The 27,752-nt window shown below is 41.5% G+C and overlaps 1 protein-coding gene across 4 annotated transcripts in view; it reads left to right on the top strand.

Moving 5' to 3' along the window:
• GALNTL6 (polypeptide N-acetylgalactosaminyltransferase like 6) overlaps nt 1-11,085 on the top strand; it is a 934,158-nt gene extending 923,073 nt beyond the window's left edge. For all 4 annotated transcript variants that reach the window (XM_038398387.2, XM_043513416.1, XM_038398385.2 and 1 more), the window contains exon 13: nt 3,581-11,085. In XM_038398387.2, coding sequence (XP_038254315.1) covers nt 3,581-3,730 — 150 coding nt within the window. In that variant the 3' untranslated portion in view covers nt 3,731-11,085. The remainder of the gene's footprint in view (nt 1-3,580) is intronic.
• The last annotated feature ends 16,667 nt before the right edge of the window (nt 11,086-27,752 follow it).

Here is a 27,752-nt window from a genome sequence, read left to right on the forward strand (position 1 = left end):
ATAATACAAACCTGGTAGCAGTCTACCTTTTTAATTGCCATAGCTACACAAGTGCCTCTGGTTTGGCTACATAACTTCAAAACAAGGATCTGCTGACATTGCAAAATTAATGGTTAAATATATTCCCCTTGTTCAGGTCTAAGCTGATTTCTCAGCTGAGCTTGACTGTATATTAAATAGTTTTTGATTGCCTCACATCAGATATAGGCCAGGTATACACTAGACACTTTTGCCAATGTAAGTATACCAGCAAAACCCCTCCTAATGTAGATGCAAGTTATACCAGCAAAAAGTGCTTATACTAGTTCCCTGAAGGAATAAGTTATACCAGCAAAAGCACTTCTATGCTGGTATATCTGTATCTGTACTAGGGTTTTTGCTGGCATGTAAATGTCTCAAAAAAGCACACCTCTAACCAACATTACTATGCTGGCAAATGTTCCTAACATAGATCTGGCTGTACTTTTTTTTTTTTTTTTTTTTACAAGTATCTATTCATTTTAAACTAATCGTGCAAAAGTATCCATAAGAATAATACCCTATAGGGAGGCAACAAACAGCCCATTTTCATAAACAAAGACCACATGTGTTACTCTGCTCTACTCCACCCCAACCCTCCCCCACACCTTCTTAGTGATCACATAGAATTCTCTTTTTTAATTCTTCTCATGTCACGTGAAGTACTTTAGTTTTTGTCATTAATCTTATAAAATGCTCAGATAAAGCAAATTTTGCCATGTTTGCCATATTAGCCAATCCCTGTCATTTTCCATTTCTCCCAGTAAAGGGACCTGCCCTCAATTTTTATTTTAGCATTACTCCAGATGGTTTGAGTCTGATACAGCATGATTAAATTTATGCACTCTGACACCTTTATTTGTAGAGCTTCTATGAGTATCAAAGTAGGGATAGATTTAGTAGATTTTAAAAAACAAAGCCAGCTGTGAAAAAACAATTTAATGATACTATAATTTTACTTTAAGTGTAGAGGTGCTACACATTAGGAAAGATGCTACACATTAGGAAAGGTGCTAGATTTACAACATCAGAAACTAAAGTTTTCTATCCAGAAAGCAAGTACAAAGAGAATTTTGCTCCAACTGCCCGATAGAGATGCAGGGACAAACTGTCAGAGGAATTTTCTCATCATGTACATTAGGCCCTTAGCTTCTTCTCTGAGTCTGTTAATGGGTGTATCATTCTTATGGTGGTTTTTATCATGTGGACACCTGTCTGGGAGAAACTGTGCTGAGACTACCGCCTCCTGTTAAATAAACTACTGCAGACATCCAAGGATAATGACTTTCAGTCACTACTGACCTTGGCTGTAGTTAAAGAAGAAGTGAAAGGTAATGAGTCATCGAACCAACTACTTGAGCAGTCCAGGGCTGCTAGTAAGTCCATTATCTTATGGAAAAGGTTTTCTTTCTAAAATAATATTCAGACTTGCCCACATGCAGAGAAAAAAAATCTCATTACTCTTCCCCAACAGGACTGAAATCTACAGGAGGATTTCTTGTGGCTTTTTATGCTAGCTGTGAAGGAGGATTTATGCCTATGCCCCTCTGGCTGCAAGTGGAAAATTATGCTTTACAGCACAAACTACTGCTACCCCTTATGGTCCTGATTCCATGTCCATTGAAATCCATGACCCAGTAATAATTAAACCTTAGGCCAGAGAAAACTAGAGATGACAATGGATAAACATTTGTTTAAGAAACCAAGAAGTTTTTCAGAGTAATAAAAAATTGTTCTTAAAGGGACACTGTCTGCTTCCTAATTACGAAAACTTGTAAAAGGAAAGCAGCAACCATAATGAATCCAAAAATTTGCACTGCAGGTACTAACCCAGAAGTGCACTTGCTTTCTTTGGGAAAGCAGCAGTGCTCTTGAATAGCACATTTCTCCTGCTGGAACAGGTTGCTTTCTGCTTGTGCACAACATGGGTATTTCAGTTTCCAGGGATCCTGATATCTCAAAGCTCAGAGGACCAGACTGTGGTTGGCTCTTGTGCAAAAGGTTAGGAAGGAAGGAAGGAGTCTTCCTCTCCCTAGACCCCAGAGCAGGGGCCAGTTACAGTCACAGCTCTCTCCTAATTGCAGGGACTGCTTGGCGCTAGCACTAGCTGCCACAGAGGGAGCAAGGAGGGTCAATCTCCACACCCGTTTAGCCCTGACCGCTAGAGCTGGTCAGCCACAAAGAGAAGGGCACACCTGCACAAGGGTGTCTCATGTTCTCATTGGGCAGCATGGCTCTGCATCCTTTCTTCCTTAGGGCATTGCTTTAATAGCACAGCCTAGCCCTGAAAGAACAGGATTCTTGCGAATTGAAATATTTTGCCAGCTCACACAAATGGAATGGACAGGCAGAGATAAGGAAAGCGAGGTGGGAGCCTGCATACAAGTGATCCAAATAAAGCTTATAGGTCCAGTTTAGCCCTGTCAGCACTGACAGAGTCTCTGTAAATTATTTTTACTTTAAATATATTGAAAAAGTATATTGTATTCAGCTGCCAGCTTTGGGGAGTGATATGTGAGGTGAGACGTCTCAAGAAGGTCAGAAGGACAGAACTGAGTCTTGCACTTTTGAATTTGGTCTGTCTGTTGCAGGTGCTGAAAACAGAAATAGGTCAGACCAAATTACAGGAACCTTTTCTTGTTGGTCTCTTATTCTCTTTCTTGCCTTCTACTCTGTGGCTCTGCAAGTGCTCACATCCTGGATTAATATTAAATGTTGGCAGGGTCATGCCTGGCACAGAGGGAGAAACCTGGATATGTTTACCAGGGATTATCTGAAATGTTATTTCAACAGCTAGAGTAAGTGTATTGTACAGCCATCAGAAACTTTCCAGCTATCTAATCAGCCCCACACCACACAAAATCCAAATACATTAGAGCTTTGCAATCTAATATTAGCACCCAGTGGATATTTTCTTCCTTACCTAAGATTCAAATTCAATGTGTTAGTCTTCAGTGTTCTCTAACAAGCAGTGCAACTGAAATTTACACTGATGTAAACCAAATCATAAGAGACGGAACTTGCGGTCCTGATTTTACCAAACTCCAGCTAACCAAAACTCCCAGTTAATAATAAATATCCATTTTTGTTTTCTAAGCAACTTAACAAATATTAATACTCTCAAAACTTCCATAAGGCAGGGAAACAAATATTATCATCTCCTTTTTACAGGTGGGGACAATGAGGTAGAACATTTAAGTGACTTGTCCAGCCAATGCCACATGGAATCTGTGTCAGATGTATACAGAAAGCACATCAGACTTTTCTTAGAGTCTCATGAAGATAGGAAGATAGGAAACTAGATCATTGGTTGTTGCTATTTGTCTCTGTGCTTTTATTCTCTGAGGTAAAAGACAAACACTTTTTGTCCTAAGAAATCACTCAGCTATCTATATCTCCCCAATAATAGCTTTGTTTTTCACTCCAGATTATTGCTCAAAGAATATCTACAGAAAACTAACTAATCTGAGCTAGGGTTTTGTTAATCCAAGTTCTAGAAAATGAGAACACTTTTAATCACTTGGTATTTATTACTTAATTCTATTTTTTCTCATTCCCATAGGACAAAACTTTGTTCCATCCAGTAAGCAACAGCTGCATAGATTGCAACCCAGCTGAGAAGAAGATTTTCATGAACAGATGTGATCCTTTATCTGAAACTCAGCAGTGGATTTTTGAACATATTAATATGACTGTTTTAGAAAAAATTTAACAGCAAGGCCAGTTCCTAGGGAAAAATACAGATTACATACAGATTGCAAACTACATTTTGGCCAGCATCTGGGTCGAAGGAGTCAGGAATCTAAATTTCCTAGATCCAGGAAGTCTTTTCTGAGGATTAAGCAAATGCCACGGCAAAGGCCAATGGGCTGTCATTGTGGATGTACAGTATCTGAAGAACTTGGCTGAGAGCCTCACCAGATGCTGCTGAGAACTTCAGGCTGACAATTCCCTTGCTGGCCAAGGGAAAACATTATTTAAAAAAACTTTTCAAAACATTCTGAGTTAATAAATTGAAACAAAATTCTAGAGTTTCTCAGGTCAAATCCTGCTGTAGTGAGTAGTTATGAATGGACGCTATTAGTTGGGGTGGGTATATGGTGTGCATGACTGCTTTGGGAACCTGCAGAAATCACAGGTTAAGAACTAACCTACACTGGTGGAATGTTAACAGTTTCCCAGCACTCCAGACAAACTATATGATCTGGTGCCATTCTCTTAATAAAGGTTAGGTTAAGCGGGATTAACCCTCAGATGATGATTTTAAACACTTCCCCATTACATTCCTTTCATTACCAAAATAGGAATGGTAGGAAATATAAGGGTTTAGAATTGTGTTGTAATGAAGCATGAAATAGACTTCTAAGGTTTCAAAAGTCCCATTTCTCCTCAGCATTTGAAAAAAAATAAGTCCATCCAAGTAATTAAATCAGATTTCCATATATGATATAACCTACCTAACACTCATCAACTGTGATTCAAATCTAGCCTTCATCTAAATTAAAGGCCAAAAGATTAACAAGGCTACCAAATCTTTAAGTCATTCAATAGCAGGTATATGCACCAATAATCGCAGCACAATGCAAGGTTTGCAGAAAGGATTTCCCCTGGAAATCTATATTTACTTTTCCAGTATTTTTATTAAAACTAAAATTGCTTTAAATCAAAGAAAAATATTCAGAGACATAAGAGGCATCAGGAGTGACAGGCTAATTGTTTATTGTAAGTCACAGAAACTTATAGCCAAATAAGCATTGGTACACTGGCATCAGTTAACAAGTGTTGGCTCCCTACACTGCAGCTTACAGGATCCTGCAGGAATTATAGGAGTTTTAGGGAGAGGGGGTGTTTTTGTTTTTTGCAAGGAGGTGGGGAGTCCTGTAAAACTAGTTAACTCTTTTGCAAGAACGTAATGAAATCATTTTAAAAACCATGACTGAGCCACAGTTTTCAGCTAAGGCATTGTAAATTTCTGGATGGGAGAGTTAGGAAATGAAAACAAGTATAAAAATCAAAAAAAGTTCAATATTTTCACCTTTTAGTAGCATAAACAAAACTATTCAACCCACCACAGAATTTTCTTTCACTGATTATCGTTTTGGCATATAGTGCCCATCAGCTCTTACATATTTTTGGCATGGTCAGGGGAGAGTTAGTGGGTTAAAAATGTGTTTAGAGAGGCCTGTTCTTCTTCCTCAGTGGAAATCAATGAGTACCAATGTGGGCCATAGTAGAGAGTTTCTGGAATTTCTAAAATTAAGAGCACATTTAAATGGCCTGAAACCAGGTTTACTTGAAACCTGAACCAACAGATGAAAGCACCGTGAATGCAGACATTAAAGCTTACAAGAGATGGCTGTAATAGCACTTGTCACTTTCAAAAAGATGTATGTAATTAATCTGAAAACTTTTTCTTATGTTGCTAGAAATGTGGCCAGCTAACCAAAATATTTGTATTTAAACTGTCCAGCCTGACAGTAGAAGGTGATTTTGTTTTGTTTATTGCTCTTTCAGCTGTATCTGTGAAGAGCAATGGTTGTACCTGGATGATGACTGTTATCCACACTTGTGCGCTGTTTGTGGCTACGGGTTCCAAACCTTAGGTCACAGGGACATTTTAGGAGGAGCATGTCAGATCTAGAGTCTTCAGGATGCATATCCTGAAAATTGTATGAAATACAACAGTATGTTGGAGAATTGCAGCAAGTGAGTAAAGATCTATTGCAAATGTTGAAGGAGCAATCTGTCTGTATAGTTACATATTCCCATTAAGTCTTTAAATATGTTACTGTTCAGACTTAATTTGAAGACTCACCACACTGCAGCATGGAAGACAAAACCCCAGATTTTAACCTTAGGGTCTCTTACACTTGAGCCCAGGAGAGGTTGATGATGATCTGAGTTTTCATCGGAAAGGGTTTGACTTTTTTTTTTAAATATAGCTACCAGTAGTTAGACCCCACCGAGTCATTACAGACTGTCAGCCCTCTCAGCTGCAGGACTCATAGCACAATTCATTTGCATCTTGAGCGTGAGGAAACGGGATTTGAAAATAGAAGAAAAAATTATGTCTGGAGTGTGAAGGTGAAAATGAAATTCCCAGGATATCTATTTGGACTTTCCCAAAACCCTCAAAGCCATGGTATCAATAGTGTATGTCTGAGGTGGAAGGGGCAAAGGAGAACTGCTCTAAATGCTCCAGCATACCTGGCTAAACAATGCATTGCACGGCTTATAGCATTTAGTGTATGAATGTATCCTAATCATCTGATGTTTAAAATATTTAAAGGGCACTAGACTGATGTTTTGGCAAAGATATTCTATGCCTCTTCCAGATGCTCAATATTGTTCTGGCTCTAAACTAACCTCTGCCACAGGAAAACTTCCCATTATTTTCAATTAGACAATATTTGGGAAATCTGACAGTTTTTCTAAAATCCATCTTATCAATGAACAAACTTCCACATAATTGAAATTAAGATCTTTTATCAAAACATAACGTCATGTCAATCACTCTGACAGATTAAAGAGCTGCTGATTCCCCCTGGAAACATTTGAAAATAATTCTGTTTAGAAATAGCTGTGCTGACATGAACAAACTTCCACATAATTGAAATTAAGATCTTTTAACAAAACATAATGGTGCTCCAGACAATGTTTTCAGTTTCTATAAGAGGGTCAGTGCAATTTCACATAGAGAAATTATCAGGGAGCCCATGGTATATGGTGTGACTTGAACAAGACACCCTAAATGGGAAAGGAAAAAAAAGTGCTTAAATCAATGACCAGATTTCAGGCACATGGTCCTAAGGGACAAAACTTCTACCACATTTCCCCACCACATACAAGTGAAAGTTGAAAGCCAGATTTGTTTCCTCTTTCTATTCCCTTTGCATAACCAGAACCAGCGCAAAGGGGCCAGAAACTGGCTCCATCCTCCCCACTGAAGATTCCTTTGGTACTGGGGAATTCTAAAAGATCTAGAGTTAACATAGCTGGCTCCTCTCTCACCCCCACACCCTCTGTGGTGGAAGAGGGAGGAACATGTTGAAGCCAGGAAGGACTGGGAAGGAGGAATGGCTGGAGCATGCTTTCCACCAGCTGGTCATAGCACAGAATCAGGCAACCATACCCAGCTCCCCAACACCATTACTGGCTACTGCTATGCTGAGCAAAACTCTGGTGCAGCAGGGAAAAAAGGGTCTAAGAGTGTAGGAGACTTACAGCTAGTTCCACAGTTAAGTTAAGATTCATTCAAAAAGTGTAGCTCAGATATACTTCAGACAATCTCATTTGTGATAACAGGTCTTCAGAATGGGTCATGGCTGCCAAAACAATGGCTCCTTCACCAAAAAGCTTAAGTTAGTCATAAATTGTCATCTGCAGCTGAGAGATTTTGAGGCATGAAGTTAAACTGAGAGTCAAATCCTGCCTTGAATACTTAGAAAAGCCTCCCATGGATCACAATAGAGTTCCATAGTGATTTTATGTATAGAAATTCTACAAGTCTTCTCACAGCCATATCCCCTTCACCACCACCCCCCCCAAAATCTGCACAGCTCAAAGGGCAGAATGAAAAATAAATTCTGCCTCCTTTATTGCATGCAAGAGAACCTACTGAATTGTTCAGTGTCAGCATGCATCTCTCCAAAATGGCTGACTTGGGTCCTTTGAGAACTCCCACTAAACATGTAATTAATTTTTTTCTAAAAAATCACATCAAATGTTGTATTTCTCCATATCTTATAAAACAACTCTTTAAAAGCACCATTTAGAGTTAGTTCTACATATAATGAATTTCAATGGAGCTATGCCAGTTTACACCAACTGATGAACTGTCCCTATATTTTCTGTTCCTAAAAACATAGGCTTTTTGGGAGGAGAGATTCTATTTACATGGTCATGAAAATAAAATCTTTATTTTATAAGAGTTCGTCAGCTCCTGCTATTCATTCTTCACTTTAAGGTTATTAGATCTATTTGTGACATCAAATGTAATTGTTGCAAAAATTATAATGTAACAAAGGATAGGACCTTAACTAGAGAAAGAGAAATAAGCAACAGGTCCATCTAAAACTCTTAAGAAAGCAAGGTCTTGTTTTCATGCAAATAAGTCATAAAATAGCAAAAGTGGGGTGGGAGGCAAAATAAAGTCATGTCAGCACAGCTATTTCTAAACAGAATTATTTTCAAATGTTTCCAGGAGCATCAGCAGCTCTTTAATCTGTCAGAGTGATTGACATGTCAGAGAAGTAATCTTGCTGAAAAAGTCCTGACATTGTGACAAGATTTCACTTCTTATTAGTCTTGATCTGATTTCAGAAAGGCCAGGTTGTTTTGAGACAATACTTTCAGCAATCCCATTCTGATACAATGAGTAAGGGTGTTTAATAGCATAATGTAATGCATATTTCTGTATCTGAATAAGGTCAGTTTATAGACAAAATGCTCCTTAAATATTGAAATAAATGTTTAGTGTTCAGAACTGTTCATCATGATAAAGATATCTCAGTTTAAAAGAAAATGGGCATGCATTTCTTAACCCAGTATGTGCTTACATTCCATTAACCTAAGTGAAATTCTAGGGCCATGGAAAACCAGTAGCAAAAGGTTCAAATTAACTCAGTGAAATGAATTTAGTGGTCTCAGTCTTTTCACAAAGGATAGGTGTTCCCATCACAATTGATGCCAGTTTGCATTCTTGTTGGCAGTCTCAGCAGAAGCTGAAGACTGAATAAGATGGAGACTTCATTCCCCTTTCATCTTATCCAGTCAGATCAGGGCAGTATTAGGAGGTTTGCACAGCTGCTACCACCCATGCTATACCTCTGTCATCCAGCATTTTATATGAACATACAAAATCTGCATTAAATTAGAAAATTAAAAAGAAAAAATATATTTTAATAATCAGTCAAGGTGGCTATAAAACCACTTCAAAGCCTTCAAACTGAAACTGAGGCAATTTTGTGATGGATACTAGACAATACAGCTCATGTACTGCTTACAAAGTAGAGGCTGGCTAGGACTGGACTAGGAAACCTGACTTGCCTAGCTGGTCCACAAATCTGTGCTGTATCTGTTGGTTCAAAGAGCACAAGAACCCCAGAATTGTTTTTGTACATCATTTTTGAGAGCTCATCTTCTCTGAAACAAAGAATGAGCTTCCATAAATGATCTCACGGTATAGGCCAATGAGGAGTTGCAATATGGAGTTACAATAATATTCAAGGTAGTGACAGTAGTGGCTGCTGGGTGGAGATACAAGTTTAACAGGAAAAATACCTGGCACCTCTGCACACAGCAGTCAAAGGTTCATCAGATTTCTTGTTCCCAAACAAAAGTCCTCACCTGGAAAAACTTTGAATGAGTAAGTAATATGGCTACTTTAGTGGTTCTACCCTATGCAGTATTTTCTAATTACAAGTTGTACTCTGGATCTGAATCAGAGTTTGGTACCTCTGTAGTTGATGGCATTATTTTTAACCAACTCTGTCCTCCTTTTAACTGTCATAGAGGAGTATTTGTAACCTTATCGTATTACCTCTGTGAGTGTTCTGTCTGCACAATACCCAAGAAAATGAATTAAGCAGGAAAAAGCAACTTTATCATTCAAAATGTTAAACTGAATACTAACTAACTTTTAGCTAGAGATAAATTGAAAACATTTCAGGTGCTTCCCAAAGTTCAGTGTTGTTCAGAGGAAACTGTTGAAGGTGTATATTTTGGCACTACTTTCATATAGTAAGCTTACCAGGCATCAATAATACCAGTACTATCACCCAGTAAAGTGGAACTTTCAAATATTATGTGGCAGCGCTCTGCATACTGATTGGCTGACAGTGTGATTTTCATAGAGAAAGTATCTCCTTCCATGGATGGTACTTTAAGGAAGAGCTTTCTGCCATGATGGTTAGGTATGCCAGAGACCTTTAGTGACATCTGTCTAGCTATCTTAGATATATATATATATATATATATGTATTATTTTACACTGCCCAATAGTGTACTTGGCATCTCCCTGTGCAGATAAGAAAACAGTTCTTGCCCCAAAGAGCTTACAATCTAATTTCAAACAGTGATGGAATGAAGACAATAGGATGGGGATAGTGAAGAAAGCACGAGCTAAGCACTAGGACTGTGGGGTGATTAGTAATGGTATGTGCAGAACACAGTGAAACAGGTTATTTTTTCAATTATGTACATAAATAAATGTGTTTAATGATTTACTACTTGTAGACATCCTGGTAGAAGTGGATCTTTGGGGGGATATGAATGAGGAGAGGTAAATGGTCTTGTGGACTGAGCCAAGGATGTTCCATGTGTTGCAAGTGACATGGGAAAAGGGCACAGTGATGGTTGTCAGAGAAGCAGAGACAAGACTGGATATTGAGGCTGGCATTATAGGTAGAATGGAGGAGATGTAAAGTGAGATGTGATGAGTCAATGTTAGATAAGTGATGCCAGTATCTAAGAGACATTTGCAATTGGAGGCAAAACTTGGTTCTCAGTAACTTCAGTCCTATCCCTGAACCTTTTTTTAAAAAATTTGAGCCCATAACTCCCTGGCTTGAAAGAATCACAGACAGACAAATGTCCATTCTGTCTGCTTCTGAGCCCTGGGCATCCCCATCTGATTTGCGCAATATGATATTGGATACAATTTGCTTAGAAATCCCAAATGAAACTAAAACTAAAATAAAACAATGGTCTGGGCTACAAGAGAGAGTAGAGATCTGCTAGGCCCATGATTCATTCAGTAAAACTGAGGTTGCTAGCCTAGGGAAGTGATTTACAGGAATAAACCTAAATTAGGAAGATCATGAGTCGCAAGCCTACATACAGAAGCTGGATGGTGAGGAGGTTATGTCTTGCCAATTTGTTGGAAAAGGAGGGAGGAAGCAGATAGCTTGGAACAGGTAAGGACCATGGATCACATAAGCTTTGTATACTCCCTGGATGTGAAGGGAGTAAATTAATGGATTACGAGGCCAGAAAGGACCATTGTGATCATCTAGTTTGACATCCTGTATAACACTGATTATAGAACTCTCCCCCCCACTCCACCCCCCAAAAAAAATTCCTAGAGCATGGTTTTTTTAGAAAAACATCCAAAAAATTTAAAAATTGTCAGTGATGGAGAATCCACCAAGGCCCTTGGTAAACTGTTCCAGTGCTAAATTATTCTCACTGTTAAAAATGTATAGCTTATTTCCAGTCTGAATTTGACTAACTTCAACTTCCAGCCACTGGATCATGTTGTATCTTTTTTCTGCTAGATTGAAGAGTCCATTATTAAATAATTGTTCCTCATCTGGGCACTTATGGACTGTAATCAAGTCAACCCATAACCTTGTCTTTGTTAAACTAAATAGATTGAGCTCTTTGAGCCTATTAAAGTGAGGCATGTTTTTTAATCCTTTAATCATTCTTGTGGCTCTTCTCTGAACCCTCTCCAATTTATCAACATCCTTCTTGAATTGTGGGCACCAGAAATGGACAGAGTATTCCAGAAGCAGTTGCATCAGTGCCAAATACAGAGGTTAAATACCCTCTCTACTCCTACTTGAGATTCCCCATTTATGCATCCCAGGATTGCACCATTTTGGCCACAGCGTTGCACTGGGAGCTCATGTTCACCACAATCTCCATATCTTTTCAGAGTCACTGCTTCCCAGGATAGAGTCCCCCATCATGTAAGTATGGTCTATATCTTTGTTCCTAGATGTATAGATTTACATTTAGCCCTATTAAAAGATCTAGTTTCCTTGCATCCAGTTTACCAAGTGATCCAGATCACTCTATATCAGTGACCTGTCCTCTTCATTATCTACCACTCCCCCATTTTTTTTTGTCATCTGCAAATTTGATCAATGATGATTTTATGTTTTCTTCCAGCTCTAGAATAAAAATGTTCACAAGTGTATGGCCAAGAACCAGTCTCTGTTGGACACCACTATAAACACCCCCATTTGATGATGATTCCATGTTTACAGTTACATATGTTGACAATGTCAGTTAGCCATTTAAAGTGTGACATGTTAATTTTATAACCATCTAGGTTTTTAATAAAAATATCACACAATACCAAGTCAAATGTCTTAGAGAAGCCTATTATATCAACTCTATTACCTTTATCAACCAAACTTGTAATATCATGAAGAAAAAAAACAAGTTAGTTTGACAGGATCTATTTTTCCATAAACCCATGTTAATTGGCATTAATTATATTTATCAATCAAGTTATGTATCTGCTACTCCATTATCTTGCTCAGCATCTATTATTAGTTTGCTCAGGCCTATAATTTCCCGGGTCATCCTGTTCACCCTTCTTAAAAATATTGACATAACATTAGCTTACTTCTTGTCTTCTAGAACATCCCCAATTTTCCAAGACTTATTGAAAATCAACATTAATGGTCCAGCAAGCTCCTTAGCAAGGTCTTTTAAAACTCTTGGAAGCAAGTTATCTAGAGTGGCTGATTTTAAAATGTCTAACTTTTAATAGCTGCTATTTAACATCTTCCTGAGATACTAGTAGAAATGAAAGAGTTTTATCATAAAATATGACTACATCATCTGTTTTTTCTCAAACACAGAACAGAAATATTCATTACACACAATAATGCCTTCTCTGCATTATTGATAATTCTACTATTTCCATCTTGTAATGGACCAATACCAAATATCCTGAAAAATCTCCTCCTTATTGTCCTTAACACTTCTGGTCATTAATCTCTCCTTGTGTCCCTTTGTTTCCCTTATCAATTTTCTACAATTCCTAGCTTCTGATTTATATTCAATAATATCAACTTCCTCTTTCTTCCATTAAGTATCAAGTAATGAGTTCTTAGACAATTCCCAATTATCACTCATATTTTTCTGATTAAATTCTTCCCAGCTGATGTGGCTCATAATTATTTTCAACTTTGTGAAATTGTTCCTTTTAAAGCACCAAGTATCTCTCTTTCTCACTGGCCTAGAATTTATTCGTTATAAATGTGATCAAGTCATGATCACTTGTACCTAAGTTACCATTCATTTTTAGTTCTGTGATCAGTTCCTCTTTATCTGTCAAAATGAAGTCTTGTATAGAATTTCCCTGTGTTGGGTGAAACACTCTTTTGAACTTGAAGATTGTCATCTATAATATTTAGAAATTCCAAGGATATTTTACTACTGGGAGCATGAGACCTCCAGCATATGACATTCAAATTGAAGTCCACCATGATCTCACAGCTTTTCTCCCCTTCACATTATAGATAGGCTAACCTTTGAAATATAGGGAGAAGGACCTCCCTTTATTTCAAAGGTCAACCACTGGAAACTTTGGGTGCTTATTCATGTCAAACCTTTTAATAACTAGTCCATCACTAATCTGCAGGAACAGATGAGTAACCAATATTTTCCAACAGGTTCATTTTTAGAATGACGAGAACAACTGCAGAGTCCAAAATCCACTAATGACAAAATGTAAAACTAAAGTAGTGATTTGTTGGGTGACCAAGTCAGCACTGAGTTTTAACTTTGTGGATATGTGTTGCAAATCAAATAGGCTGAAGCAGAACACTGGGATCAATGCTCTTATCTCAACTTAAAATAAAAAGGTTTATCTCTGAAAGCAGTTTGCATCGCAGGCTTTTCTAAATGGAGAAAAAACGGTACCCAGGTGTTCCAGGAGCCGCCAATCCAGATCACTACCAAGTAGCTCTGCCATTTGCTGTCCAGAGGCAAGATTATGCAAGTTTCTCTCTAGGCATTCTCTTTAGCCCTTTAAAAGTCAGCTGATGCCTTCATCCCCAGTCTTCCTTCTCCAGCATCAAAACTTCCAGCATTTGCACTGTAGATATTTCCCCCCGCCAACTATTTTCTTTTTTTCCCTCTTCCCTGCTTTGCCTTTGCCTTCTTTGTCTCCCAGTCTTCACGCACTTGCTACACTAGCCAGTGACCCACCACAGCGGTTGAGCTCAGGGCTCCCATCCTTCCAACTCAATCTTTCTGCAGAGTCTGTCTCTGACAAAGTAAAAGTTCCCAGCCTAGCAGGACAGGTGGCATTATATCTTCACTGAGGGAGGGGGAAGATTCCATAGGCCCAGCACCATCTAGAAGCAAGTATCTGCTCTTGCCTCTATAAAATACAGTTCTACTCTGAAAAGGGACTGTGTGTTTAAAAAAAAAAAGCATCATAACAGGTCTGCTTCTTATGTGTATTCAGAGTAATATGAATTTGCTTAATTTGGTGACAAAATTAACCCTGCAGAGTCTGAGTTATGCGAGACTGAGTTGAATGCTTTTCCATCTTGTGTATTCTAAACAGAATTGTACTAAATTCCAGTAAGACACACCTGTGAAAATATATTGAAGTGCTATATAAGTGTAATGGAAATGACTATGTATAATGCACTAAAGAGTGTGTTATAAGTACCGCTGTGTGCTGATCTTCAGAGGATAGGAATCTGTCACAACGCCACTTACAGGTCCTTAGCTCAAGATGTAGCTGCTTATGATTTTAGCTCTGGATGTCCCAAGTTGTCTGCCAAGATGGTGGCTGTCACAGATGACAGAAAAGAAAGAACTCAGCTAGACTCCCAGAACTCAAGCTGAATTTGCAGAGCTGGCAGCTAAATCACTGAAATACAGCCAACATGGAACTTCACAATGCCATTTCTACAAAGTCTGTTATGTCTAACTGCCATACATGAACATTGTCCACTAAAAAATCTCATAGGATGGCCAAGAAAGAAAGATTCCCCACAGGAGGTTAACAGATCTCACAGACTAACTTCAAGGGCTGGCCTCCAAGATCTTAGTTTCTTGCCTTCTTACCAAGTAACCCTCCAAGTTATAATCATGTATCTCCACAAGGGTCCCGTTCTCTATCTATCTCCTGCCAATGTAGTCTTTATAACTAAGAGGTTGGCAGAGTTTAATTGGGATTCTTTTGGCTACTCCCCCATTATTATAGAGATTATCTTCACATCCAATACAGGTTTGACCATATGAACCTATTGATCAGTGTGGGGAGTTGTTTTCCAGTGGTTCGAGTCCATGGGTCTCTATCCTCTTAAAACTTCTACAAATTCCTTTCATTATTTCCTTTAGGATGGGTTCATCTTTGGATACAAACATCAGCCCTCAAAGCTCTATCTATCTCTTAACCAGATATCTGGATGATTTGGCAATCCCATTCCTTAATTACTTAAAATAGTCTAGCACCTTGTCAAGGTTCCTTCCCCACTCTGAACTCTAGGTTAAAAACTTCCTCAAGGTACAAACTTTGCCTTGTCCTTGAACCCTATGCTGCCACCACCAAGCGTGTTAAACAAAAAGCAGGGAAAGAACACACTTGGAGACGTCTTCCCCCGCAAAATATCCCCCAAGCCCTACACCACCTTTCCTGGGGAAGGCTTGATAAAAATCCTCACCAATTTGCATAGGTGAATACAGACCCAAACCTTTGGATCTTAAGAACAATGAAAAAACAATCAGGTTCTTAAAAGAAGAATTGTAATTAAAGAAAAAGTAAAAGAATCACCTCTCTAAAATCAGGATGGTAAATACCTTACAGGGTAATCAGATTCAAAACATAGAGCATTCCTCTAGGCAAAACCTTAAGTTACAAAAAGACACAAAAACAGGAATATACATTCGATTCAGCACAGCTATTTTACCAGCCATTAAACAAAAGAAAATCGAACACATTTTTAGCTAGATTGCTTACTAACTTTTTACAGGAGTTCTGAAGAGCATTCCTGATCTTTTCCCGGCAAAAGCATCACACAGACAGACATACCCTTTGTTCCCCCCTGCCCCCGCTCCAGCTTTGAAAGTAACTTGTCTCCTCATTGGTCATTTTGGTCAAGTGCCAGTGAGGTTATCCTAGCTTCTTAGCCCTTTACAGGTGAAAGGGTTTTGCCTCTGGCCAGGAGGGATTTTATAGTTCTGTATACAGAAAGGTGGTTACCCTTCCCTTTATATTTATGACACACCTACACTGAATTTACCAGGTATCTAGTGACAAAATGGAGCCTCAGTGTCGGGTTTAAAGCCCTCTTTGAACCTCTCAAAAGCTTCATTTACTTTCTTACAATCAAAGTGACCTACGTAACAGCCATCTCCTCTTCCAGACATATCAGTGAGTTAGACACCCTTTCCTGCAAGGATCCTTTTCTTCCATTCTTCTAGGACTGTCCACCACTCTGCTCCTGAGTGTACCCACAAGGTTTACTATTTCACATTACCCAAAACAGATATTCTCTGCAGCCGCGTAGCCAGGTGGAGGGAACGGGGGAGCAATTCAAAAAAAAAAAGGCACCACCTGCTCCGGGTGTCTTTGGCACTGAAGTTCCCGCCACCGACGTGCTGCTGAAGACCCAGAGCGAGTGAGTGAAGGTGCTGCCGAAGACCCAGAGCGAGTGAGTGAGTGTAGGTCCTGCCGTAGACCTGGAGAGCCACCAGGTGAGTAAAAGCGCTGCAGCATGTGGTGCCTTTTTTTTTTTTTGGATCGCTCCCCCTGTTCCCTCCACAGGGGAAAATTTGAAAGGTGCCAAGACATTCACAAGGAGCCACTTGTGCTCAGTGAGAGAAATTTGCATATTCCTACTCCAGTCAGCAAATAGGCAATGCCAGCCACTGGCAATCTACATCGATTATGACTAATTAACAGGTAAGACAAAGTTGTCTAATTCCATGGGAGTTCACAGTACAATAAATGATTACTGTAATTTGTTAAATCTTCCTGAAATTGTGGGAAAATGTTATTTTTCAGATGTGTGCATTTAAGGTATTATATACTGGACTATGATCAATAATATATACTTTATAATGAATAAAATGTAAGCATACATTCTGTGCTGACTAAACTAAAATAGTTGGCTTAGATCTTAATTAATCATGGCTGTAGAAGCTTTGATAAACTTAATGCATTAAAATAACATTTCAGTGACAATCCTAAAGGATTTACAGAGAGCACATGCCTGTAAATTACTAGACTGTAATGCAGATCTTGAAATACGGAATAAAAATTGTTCACCTGTCCTGTTTTATATTCAATTGTATTAAGTTATGGGACACAAAAGGAAAAGATTGTTAAAGTACTGTCTCCAAAAAATTACCTTGATTTGAATGAATAAATACCTCTCAGAAATCACAGTATTTATTTTTTTCAATTTGCCTTGTATACATTGCTACAGGGGTTCTAACAACAAATTTTTTGGTAGCCTCGGAGTGTGGCCACCAACTATTGCTGGTGGCCACACTGACAATTTTTCCTAAAATACTTAATTAACTTTAGGAAAAACAAATAAATATTCACATATACACATCCAAATCATTGTAATTTATTTATATAGGGGGGTTTTCAGATTTAGTAATAAAAATAATTTACAGTTGTCTCTATTCTTTACTGGACCTAAACAGAACAGAAACACAAATAAGGTGCTTTGCATGTTCCTGTCTTTTTGTTGTTGTTTCTTTTGCTTTTTTGGCTGTGCTTTTTTCCCTGCCCTAAGACTTGCAAGATGGTAAGAAACTGTACTAGAATGACCTGCTCTGTCAAGTGGATGGAGAATGTGAAAAGTTTTTTTTCATGAGGTATAACAGGTATAACAATTATGTGGCTTCATAGGAATTCATAACTGTTTGCAGTTCCACACACCATGAACCCATGGACTTTGTGATCATCAGCAGGGACAAAACTCAGAATCTTCTTCTCCAAAAAACACAAGCCTCTATCACGGAAAGAGAATCTGTTAGCAATGGCAATGTTAGGGCTGATATCCACAGTGGCTCACCCACTAGAAGGAGATATGGACATACACATTTCAATATATCTGACATTTTATAGAGGGCAGTTGTATACATACACACTAGCCAACACATTATAAAGTAGAAACAAAGGAGCTGAAAAAGAAAGTAGAGGTCTGATTCTGATCTAACAATGGTGTAAATTGGGAGTATCTTCACTGAAGTAATGGTGTCGCACCTATGTGAAAGCTGAGACTGGCTCTGTAGGTGAATTCCTGGCCCTTCTGAAGTCAATGGCAAAGCTCCCATTGATTTCAACAGAGCTGAGATTTTACCCAGTGTTTTTATTATTTTTGCTTGACTTGTCTATTTAAGTACATCAGAGATGATTCTTCTTGTAATGTCATTACTTCATTAGATTGGTTGAAACATGCTTATTCAACTCCCTTGCAACTGAAGATGAATAACAACAGAAATCACCTCAACAGACAGTAAATAGTTCCAACTTCTATCTATGAAATAGAAACTGTATCCATTTTGTTGGTAATAGAATTTTTTGCCTACTGAACGAATCTGAACATGCAATGCAGCAATTGATTGCTCGTGCTGTGTAGATGACAATAGTCAATCATCTTTTCAAGGTATTTTTTGCTAATGTATGTTCATTTTCTTTCAGGCAGGCACGGAATGATATTTTTTGTTTCTTTACCATTTTTTATTCTTTTATATGTATATCCTCACACACATTTCACTTGCATAGGCTGTGGTTAAAAAATTATTCTCAATGAATTAATACTTGACATTCCACTGAAGTCAGTGGAGTTTCACCAGGGATTAATTTGGCACCATTTGTTTTGGGTAGCATTTGTTTATTGTAGCACTCTTCTGAAGCTTCAATTAAGCAAGCTTTGGTTTTCAAGCCCTTTAAAAATAATAGGTGACAAGAAAGACTACAAGTGCCCATTAAAATAACTGATTGCTGCTTCTCTAACAGGCACAAAAGGTGCCTGTAATCAAAACCCAACTAAAAATATTAGCAGCCAGCTGAGGAGGAAAAAATTGATTATCTTAACTGTCATTTTAGCCAATCCAATAACTAAGTTATCTGGGCCTAAGCCTTTATAGGGAGTTCAATTGTGTAATACTTAACAAATATCCCTGAATCACTGCTTTAAATGAAGAGAATTCCTGAATAGCAAGACAGCTGCAAAAATTAGCTCTGAATCCCAAAGGAGGCGGGAGTTGTTAAGATCAGAGAGAACAACTGGCAACAAAGGACAGTTATTAAAAGAACATGAAGCCATTTTAGACACCTCAAAAAAACCCAACCACCACCAAACAATTAGACATCAGTTTTAAGATAAACAACATAGCCTGAAGTAGAACATAGAATAGCTAAAGTTTCTATCCTCAGTATTGTCAGGAACTCCCAGCCTGAGGAAAGGACTTGTATAAAAAAACAAGACAGGCTTATCTGAACATTGTATCAGATGCAGACACTCTACGAAAAAGGCTTTTGAAAGCATTTTGCAGGCCAGGGCATATGTGGGGAATGTGATGAGAGTTGGAGTGGGAAGAGGAACATATGGCTGTCTGAAGATGGAGGGAAGAGGAACACATGCCCCGCTTGTCACCAAACTTCTGGACCACATGAGAAATGAAGTTGGTCAGTCCCTCTTTGCACAACTTCGTAGGCTAAAAACCACTGTGCAGTAAGACACAAAGTGAGTGTGTGGTCACTGAAAATATAGGTAGCATGGGGCCTGGTCCAAAACCCACTGAAGTCAACTAGAATCTTATTAGATACGGGGCTAGAAATTGCTATACTGTAAACTTTCCATTATAACATTATTAGCAATATGACTATGTCTACACTTGAAGCTAGAGGTATAATTCCCAGCTTGTGTAGACATACTTGCTAGTTCTCATCAAGCTAGCATGCTAAAATAAATAGCCTAGCCACAGAGTCCAGATAGGCTTGTATTTGGGGCAGCTAACCTCTGCCTAGGCTACCACAGCTACACTACTACTTTTAGTGCACTAGCTTGATAAGAGTTAGAACAGATATGTCTATGTGAGTTAGGAATCACACTACTAGCTTCAAGTGCAGGTACAGCCCAAAATTCAAACAGCTGTCATTTTGGAAGCCAGAGTGTCATTTTCAGTAAGACTAAAGTGTACGTTGACTGACATAATTCAAAAGTTCTTGGTTTTCTATTTGTTACCTTATATGTCGTTATCAGGTCAGGATGCAGAATGCAAATATAGGCAGTAGGACAAGAACATTAAAAAGGTTTCCAATTTCATTTTTTTTAGCCTTGCTTGGTGTCTTTAAGATAAGCTATGTTGAAAGCAATATTATATATTGTTATTAGCTGGGTGAAACATTTTCATGGGTTTTGAGGTTGGTAGGTGTGACCTTACTGTTCAATTAACATAACACTAAACATCAAGCCGTGGTGAGTAACCGTGGGTGCCTCGTAATGCTTTGCTGCTGAAGCTCCCAGCCTAGGCCACTCACAAACAGCCTACAGCACGAAGATCACATCTTGAGTGTGTATAGCTGCAGTCCTTGTCCAGCAGCTTGCCAACAATACACTAGTCACACACAGGCTTCCACCAGACATGGTTACTACTTGCAGGGTGACTCCAACACCCTCCCAAACCCCGGTTTTCCCAAAAATGTGTGTTCTGCACTGTCCAGCCCTCGCCCAGTCAGTTCATATATTAAGGTTAATTTCCCCAATATGGAGTCAATATTCAACTGTTTGTTTGTTATTTTAACTGTAGTTACTAAACAGTTCAGTTTAAATACAGCTCTGGATTGGTTTAGATTAAAAATAAAATGAGATTATTCACAAAAGAAGACAGGATTTTAAGTGACTTCAAGTATAAGAGACAAAAGTTAGAAATGGTTATAAGACAATAAAAGTGAAAACACTTGTCAAAGTCTAAAAGTTAATAAGAACATAAGAATGGCCATACTGAGTCAGACCAAAGGTCCATCTAGCCTAGTATCCTGTCTTCTTCCAGGTACCCCAGAGGGAATGAACAGAAAAGGTAATCATCAAGAGATCCATCCCCTGTTGCCCATTCCCAGCTTCTGGCAAAGCTTTCATTCAAGTCTTTGTCTAATATGGCTTTTCTCATCCAGTCTTCCAGCAAGATGGTGACTGACCCTTTCCATGTTCAGGGTCACTCCTAGAGGCCTAAAGATGCTGGTGCCTTTGTCTTCTTAGGTGAAGGACAGAGATCTTTGCCGGGGTGCTGGAACAGCTTGTATAGTGAGGGTGCTAAGAACCATTGAACCAAACTGTAAACTGTGTATATGATGGAAACCACTTCAAGCCAGAGGGATACTACCGCATCCCCAGCACCCCTAGTACCAGCACGTATGAATCTTGGGGTTCTTCTTCGAGTGATTGCTCATGTGCATTCCAATAGGTGTGTGCGCACACCACATGCACGATCACTGGAAGCTTTTCCCTTGTGGTACCCGTTGGGTTGGCAGTGGAGACCCCTAGAGTGGTGCCATCATGGCAACATATATATGACCCTGCCGACCTGCCACCCGTTCAGGTCCTTCTTACCGCCCATGATGGTCATTGGAACAGTTTAGTGTTTGCTCTAGGCAAGTTACTTAGCCTAATGATTACGTTTGTCTTCAGTGTAGATAGTTATTCAAGTTAATAGTTGTAGTTATTATTCTCCCAGGGTGTTCCCCGCCTTTGCTCTACTGGGGCATGCCTTGGCCACAGGGGTTTAAACCGTGCGAGAGGTGTGGGAAGCCTATGCCCACAAGTGATCCGTGCGCCGATTGTCTCGAGTGTCTCGGCGAGGATCATCAAACAGATAAGTGCCCTATTTGCATGGGGCTTTAAACCCAGAGCAAAGAAAGAGCGGGACTACCGCCTGAAATTCCTTTTGAGGGAGTCGGCCCTTCAGCCACAGATGGAACCGGCGCCGGTCTCCTTGGTACGAAGTGTGCTGACCTCAATGCGGGATGTCCCAGCACCAAGGAAGGACCCAGCAGGGAGCCACCGGCACTGTTTCCTGGCAGGCAAGGCCAGTGCCTCGCATCAGCACCGACCCCAGTCTCCGGTGCCACATAGCAAAAGGAAGCCGGACAGAGGTTGTTCCCCTGTCAGGAAGCCGAAGGGCGATCACAGTGGGGTGAGTCCTCTGGTTAGACACTCCTGTCAAGGCCCTCAAGAGCCAATGCCATCAGCCTCAGCCCCGGCTGCAGAGACCTTGAGTCCGGCGGGAATGGAGTCTCCTACCCGTGGGGAATTGGAAGAAGAGCTCGACCTCCCCTCCACTCTGGACATCTATGAGGCGGCCCGCGACCTCATTGATATAACGTCGCAGTACCCAGCCCCGCATGTGCGAGACCTGGACCTGCAAATTCAGCTACTAGCATTGGTACCAACTGTAGTAGCATGCCCAGCACCGAGGGGCGCCACTATACCACCAATGACTTCAGCATGATGTTGGTACCGATGATGGCAGCAGCACCGATGATGGCGGCAGCACCAATAACAGCGGCAGCGATGATGATGGCTACGCCACCGTCAGGGACAGCGATGCCAGCACTGATGCCGGCACGCCATTAATCCAGCACTGTTATAAAGCCATGATGCGATGGTGCCAGTCTCCATCCCCTCGCTACTGTTTTCCAGCACCGTTGGGCTCCGCTTCACCGTGGTCAGCGTCAGAGTACTCGTCAGAGTCAGAGGCCAAATCTTCACAGTCCCGATGCAGTCATTACTGATCTCGGTCCCAACATCGTTTCTGGTACCATCGGCCAGGGGAGCAAGCGGCGCCGGTAGCCACTTGGCCACCCCAGTGGCAGGGCCCAGTACAATGTCTCTTTTGGATCCCCTGAGCCTATCATCAGGTGCAAGGCCAAGGTTCTAGACCTGTGTCAGTGGTACTGGGGCCCTGTGCCCCTCCATCAGCATCATCGATGGCATGCCGCTCTAGGGCACCGGAGGACCCGACACGGGATGTGACTATTGATCAGCTGCAGTCGGCCACAGCTCCCACTCCACCGATGGTAGAGGCCACTCAGCCGATCATTGTTAGGTCTCCTGAGTTAACATGTCCAGCCTCTAGAAAACCGGAAGGGCAGGAGGACCTGGTTCCGGGAACATCTTCCTCCTCTTCGCCTGATGAGGCTGTGGCAGGCACATCCACCGCTTTACCACCAATGGATGTCAAGGGCCACCAGGACCTACTTAGGAGGCGGAGGAAGTTGCCAAGGATTTAGACCCCACAGTAGATATCCTCGCCCTGGAGGGTCCCTCCAGGGTTGCATTGCCCCTCATAAAGTCTCTATCCAGACCACCACCAACGTGCTTTGGTAGACTCCAGCCTCTATATCACCGATGGCCAAGGGTTTGGAGAGACACTACTTTCTGCCACAAAAGGGCTGTGAGCACCTTTTTACACACCCCCAACCGGGTACATTGGTCGTAGACGCAGTAAATCATAAGGAGCGGAAGGGTCAACCGGGTCCCACTCCTAAGTCATGTGATGCAAAGAAGCTGGACCTCTTCGGCCATAAAGTCTATTCAACTGTGGGTCTTCAGCTTCCAATAGCTAACCAACAGGCAGCGCTAGGCCTTTAATTCCTGGTCAGTGTTGGCCAAGTTCCAGGAGTTTATCCCGACTGATTCAATAGGGAGTTTGGAGCCCTCCTGGAGGAAGGCAGGGTGGTCTCTAGAACTCCTCTTCAAATAGCCCTCAATGCAGCGGATTCGGCAGCTAGAACTATGGCCACCGCCATCACTATGAGACGTAATGCATGGCTCCAGATCTCGGGTATCCCTCCCGAGGTCTAAAATACCATACAGGGCCTTCCCTTTGATCGTAAGGGCCTGTTTGCCCAAAATATGGACTAACGTTTACTCAGCGTGGCCTGTGAGTCCTTGAGGCGGCATACCCCTGCACCTCAGAGAAGACCTTTTAGGCCTCAGCCCCCATCTCACTTCTACCAAGGACTCCCTAGATGGAATCCATCTTGAAGGAGGTGCCCACAGTCTTCTGCGGGCCAAGGCCAGGGTTCGACTAAACAGCCCCCTGGCCCTAGCCTAACTTTTGAAGTTACACATGGGGATGGCGCACCAGCCGCCTTACCGGATCCTTCCTGTCCCTTTGTGAACCGACTCTCCCGCTTCTACCGGGCTTGGGCTCAAATCAGGTCAGATCGCTGGGTCCTCAGCAGAGTAGGGGCAGGATATTCTATCCAATTCTGCTCCCTACCGCTCTCCCACCCCTCTTCAGGACCCTTCTCACAAGCAACTTCTTTTACAGGAGGTTCAGTCACTCCTAGCACTAGGGGTGATAGAGAAGGTCCCTCAGGAATTCAGGGGCAAGGAGTTCTACTCCCGTTATTTCCTTATCCTCAAGGCCAAAGGGGGGCTTCGGCCTATCCTGGACCAGTGAGACCTCAACTCGTACATAAAAAATGGTGAAGTTTCACATGGTCTCTCTGGCCACCATCATTCCCTCAATGGAGCTGGGAGACTGGTATGCCATCCTCGACTTGAAGAACGAGTATTTCCATATTTCAAAAAGAAAAGGAGTACTTGTGGCACCTTAGAGACTAACAAATTTATTAGAGCATAAGCTTTCGTGAGCTACAGCTCACTTCATCGGATGCATTTGGTGGAAAAAACAGAAGAGAGATTTATATACACACACACAGAGAACATGAAACAATGGGTTTATCATACACACTGTAAGGAGAGTGATCACTTAAGATAAGCCATCACCAACAGCAGGGGGGGGAGGGAGGAAAACCTTTCATGGTGACAAGCAGGTAGGCTAATTCCAGCAGTTAACAAGAATATCAGAGGAACAGTGGGGGGTGGGGTGGGAGGGAGAAATACCATGGGGAAATAGTTTTACTTTGTGTAATGACTCATCCATTCCCAGTCTCTATTCAAGCCTAAGTTAATTGTATGCAGTTTGCAAATTAATTCCAATTCAGCAGTCTCTCGTTGGAGTCTGTTTTTGAAGCTTTTTTGTTGAAGTATAGCCACTCTTAGGTCTGTGATCGAGTGACCAGAGAGATTGAAGTGTTCTCCAACTGGTTTTTGAATGTTATAATTCTTGACGTCTGATTTGTGTCCATTCATTCTTTTACGTAGAGACTGTCCAGTTTGGCCAATGTACATGGCAGAGGGGCATTGCTGGCACATGATGGCATATATCACATTGGTAGATGCGCAGGTGAACGAGCCTCTGATAGTGTGGCTGATGTGATTAGGTCCTATGATGGTATCCCCTGAATAGATATGTGGACAGAGTTGGCAACGGGCTTTGTTGCAAGGATAGGTTCCTGGGTTAGTGGTTCTGTTTTGTGGTGTGTGGTTGCTGGTGAGTATTTGCTTCAGATTGGGGGGCTGTCTGTAAGCAAGGACTGGTCTGTCTCCCAAGATCTGAGAGAGCGATGGCTCGTCCTTCAGGATAGGTTGTAGATCCTTGATGATGCGTTGGAGAGGTTTTAGTTGGGGGCTGAAGGTGATGGCTAGTGGCGTTCTGTTGTTTTCTTTGTTGGGCCTGTCCTGTAGTAGGTGACTTCTGGGTACTCTTCTGGCTCTGTCAATCTGTTTCTTCACTTCAGCAGGTGGGTATTGTAGTTGTAGGAATGCATGATAGAGATCTTGTAGGTGTTTGTCTCTGTCTGAGGGGTTGGAGCAAATGCGGTTATATCGTAGCGCTTGGCTGTAGACAATGGATCGAGTGGTATGATCTGGATGAAAGCTAGAGGCATGTAGGTAGGAATAGCGGTCAGTAGGTTTCCGATATAGGGTGGTGTTTATGTGACCATCGCTTATTAGCACCGTAGTGTCCAGGAAGTGGATCTCTTGTGTGGACTGGTCCAGGCTGAGGTTGATGGTGGGATGGAAATTGTTGAAATCATGGTGGAATTCCTCAAGAGCTTCTTTTCCATGGGTCCAGATGATGAAGATGTCATCAATGTAGCGCAAGTAGAGTAGGGGCATTAGGGGACGAGAGCTGAGGAAGCGTTGTTCTAAGTCAGCCATAAAAATGTTGGCATACTGTGGGGCCATGCGGGTACCCATCGCAGTGCCGCTGATTTGAAGGTATACATTGTCACCAATGTGAAATAGTTATGGGTCAGGACAAAGTCACAAAGTTCTGCCACCAGGTTAGCCGTGACAGTATCGGGGATACTGTTCCTGACGGCTTGTAGTCCATCTTTGTGTGGAATGTTGGTGTAGAGGGCTTCTACATCCATAGTGGCTAGGATGGTGTTTTTAGGAAGATCACCAATGGACTGTAGTTTCCTCAGGAAATCGGTGGTGTCTCGAAGATAGCTGGGAGTGCTGGTAACGAAGGGCCTGAGGAGGGAGTCTACATAGCCAGACAATCCTGCTGTCAGGGTGCCAATGCCTGAGATGATGGGGCGTCCAGGATTTCCAGGTTTATGGATCTTGGGTAGCAGATAGAATACCCCAGGTCGGGGCTCCAGGGGTGTGTCTGTGCGGATTTGTTCTTGTGCTTTTTCAGGGAGTTTCTTGAGCAAATGCTGTAGTTTCTTTTGGTAACTCTCAGTGGGATCAGAGGGTAATGGCTTGTAGAAAGTGGTGTTGGAGAGCTGCCTAGTAGCCTCTTGTTCATACTCCGACCTGTTCATGATGACGACAGCACCTCCTTTGTCAGCCTTTTTGATGCCACAAGGGGCCACAACAATGGTTCCCGTAACCCACCCAGCAATATTGTTAATCTATCCAACTATACTCTTAGCCCAGCGGAAGAATATGTCCTATCTCGGGGCCTCTCCTTTTGCCCCTCCACCCCCACGAACATGATACAGTTCTGTGGTGACCTAGAATCCTATTTTCGACGTCTCAGACTCAAGGAATATTTCCAACACACCTCTGACCAACATATTAACCCACAGAGACCTTCCTGCCAACACTACAAAAAGAAGGATTCTGGGTGGACTCCTCCTGAAGGTCGAAACAGCAGCCTGGATTTCTACATAGACTGCTTCCGCCGACGTGCACGAGCTGAAATTGTGGAAAAGCAGCATCGCTTACCCCATAACCTCAGCCATGCAGAACACAGTGCCATCCACAGCCTCAGAAACAACTCTGACATCATAATCAAAAAGGCTGACAAAGGAGGTGCTGTCGTCATCATGAACAGGTCGGAGTATGAACAAGAGGCTACTAGGCAGCTCTCCAACACCACTTTCTACAAGCCATTACCCTCTGATCCCACTGAGAGTTACCAAAAGAAACTACAGCATTTGCTCAAGAAACTCCCTGAAAAAGCACAAGAACAAATCCGCACAGACACACCCCTGGAGCCCCGACCTGGGGTATTCTATCTGCTACCCAAGATCCATAAACCTGGAAATCCTGGACGCCCCATCATCTCAGGCATTGGCACCCTGACAGCAGGATTGTCTGGCTATGTAGACTCCCTCCTCAGGCCCTTCGTTACCAGCACTCCCAGCTATCTTCGAGACACCACCGATTTCCTGAGGAAACTACAGTCCATTGGTGATCTTCCTAAAAACACCATCCTAGCCACTATGGATGTAGAAGCCCTCTACACCAACATTCCACACAAAGATGGACTACAAGCCATCAGGAACAGTATCCCCGATACTGTCACGGCTAACCTGGTGGCAGAACTTTGTGACTTTGTCCTGACCCATAACTATTGCACATTTGGTGACAATGTATACCTTCAAATCAGCGGCACTGCGATGGGTACCCGCATGGCCCCACAGTATGCCAACATTTTTATGGCTGACTTAGAACAACGCTTCCTCAGCTCTCGTCCCCTAATGCCCCTACTCTACTTGCGTTACATTGATGACATCTTCATCATCTGGACCCATGGAAAAGAAGCTCTTGAGGAATTCCACCATGATTTCAACAATTTCCATCCCACCATCAACCTCAGCCTGGACCAGTCCACACAAGAGATCCACTTCCTGGACACTA

Source organism: Dermochelys coriacea, chromosome 4, assembly GCF_009764565.3.
Source record: "Dermochelys coriacea isolate rDerCor1 chromosome 4, rDerCor1.pri.v4, whole genome shotgun sequence".
Lineage (NCBI taxonomy): Eukaryota > Metazoa > Chordata > Testudines > Dermochelyidae > Dermochelys > Dermochelys coriacea.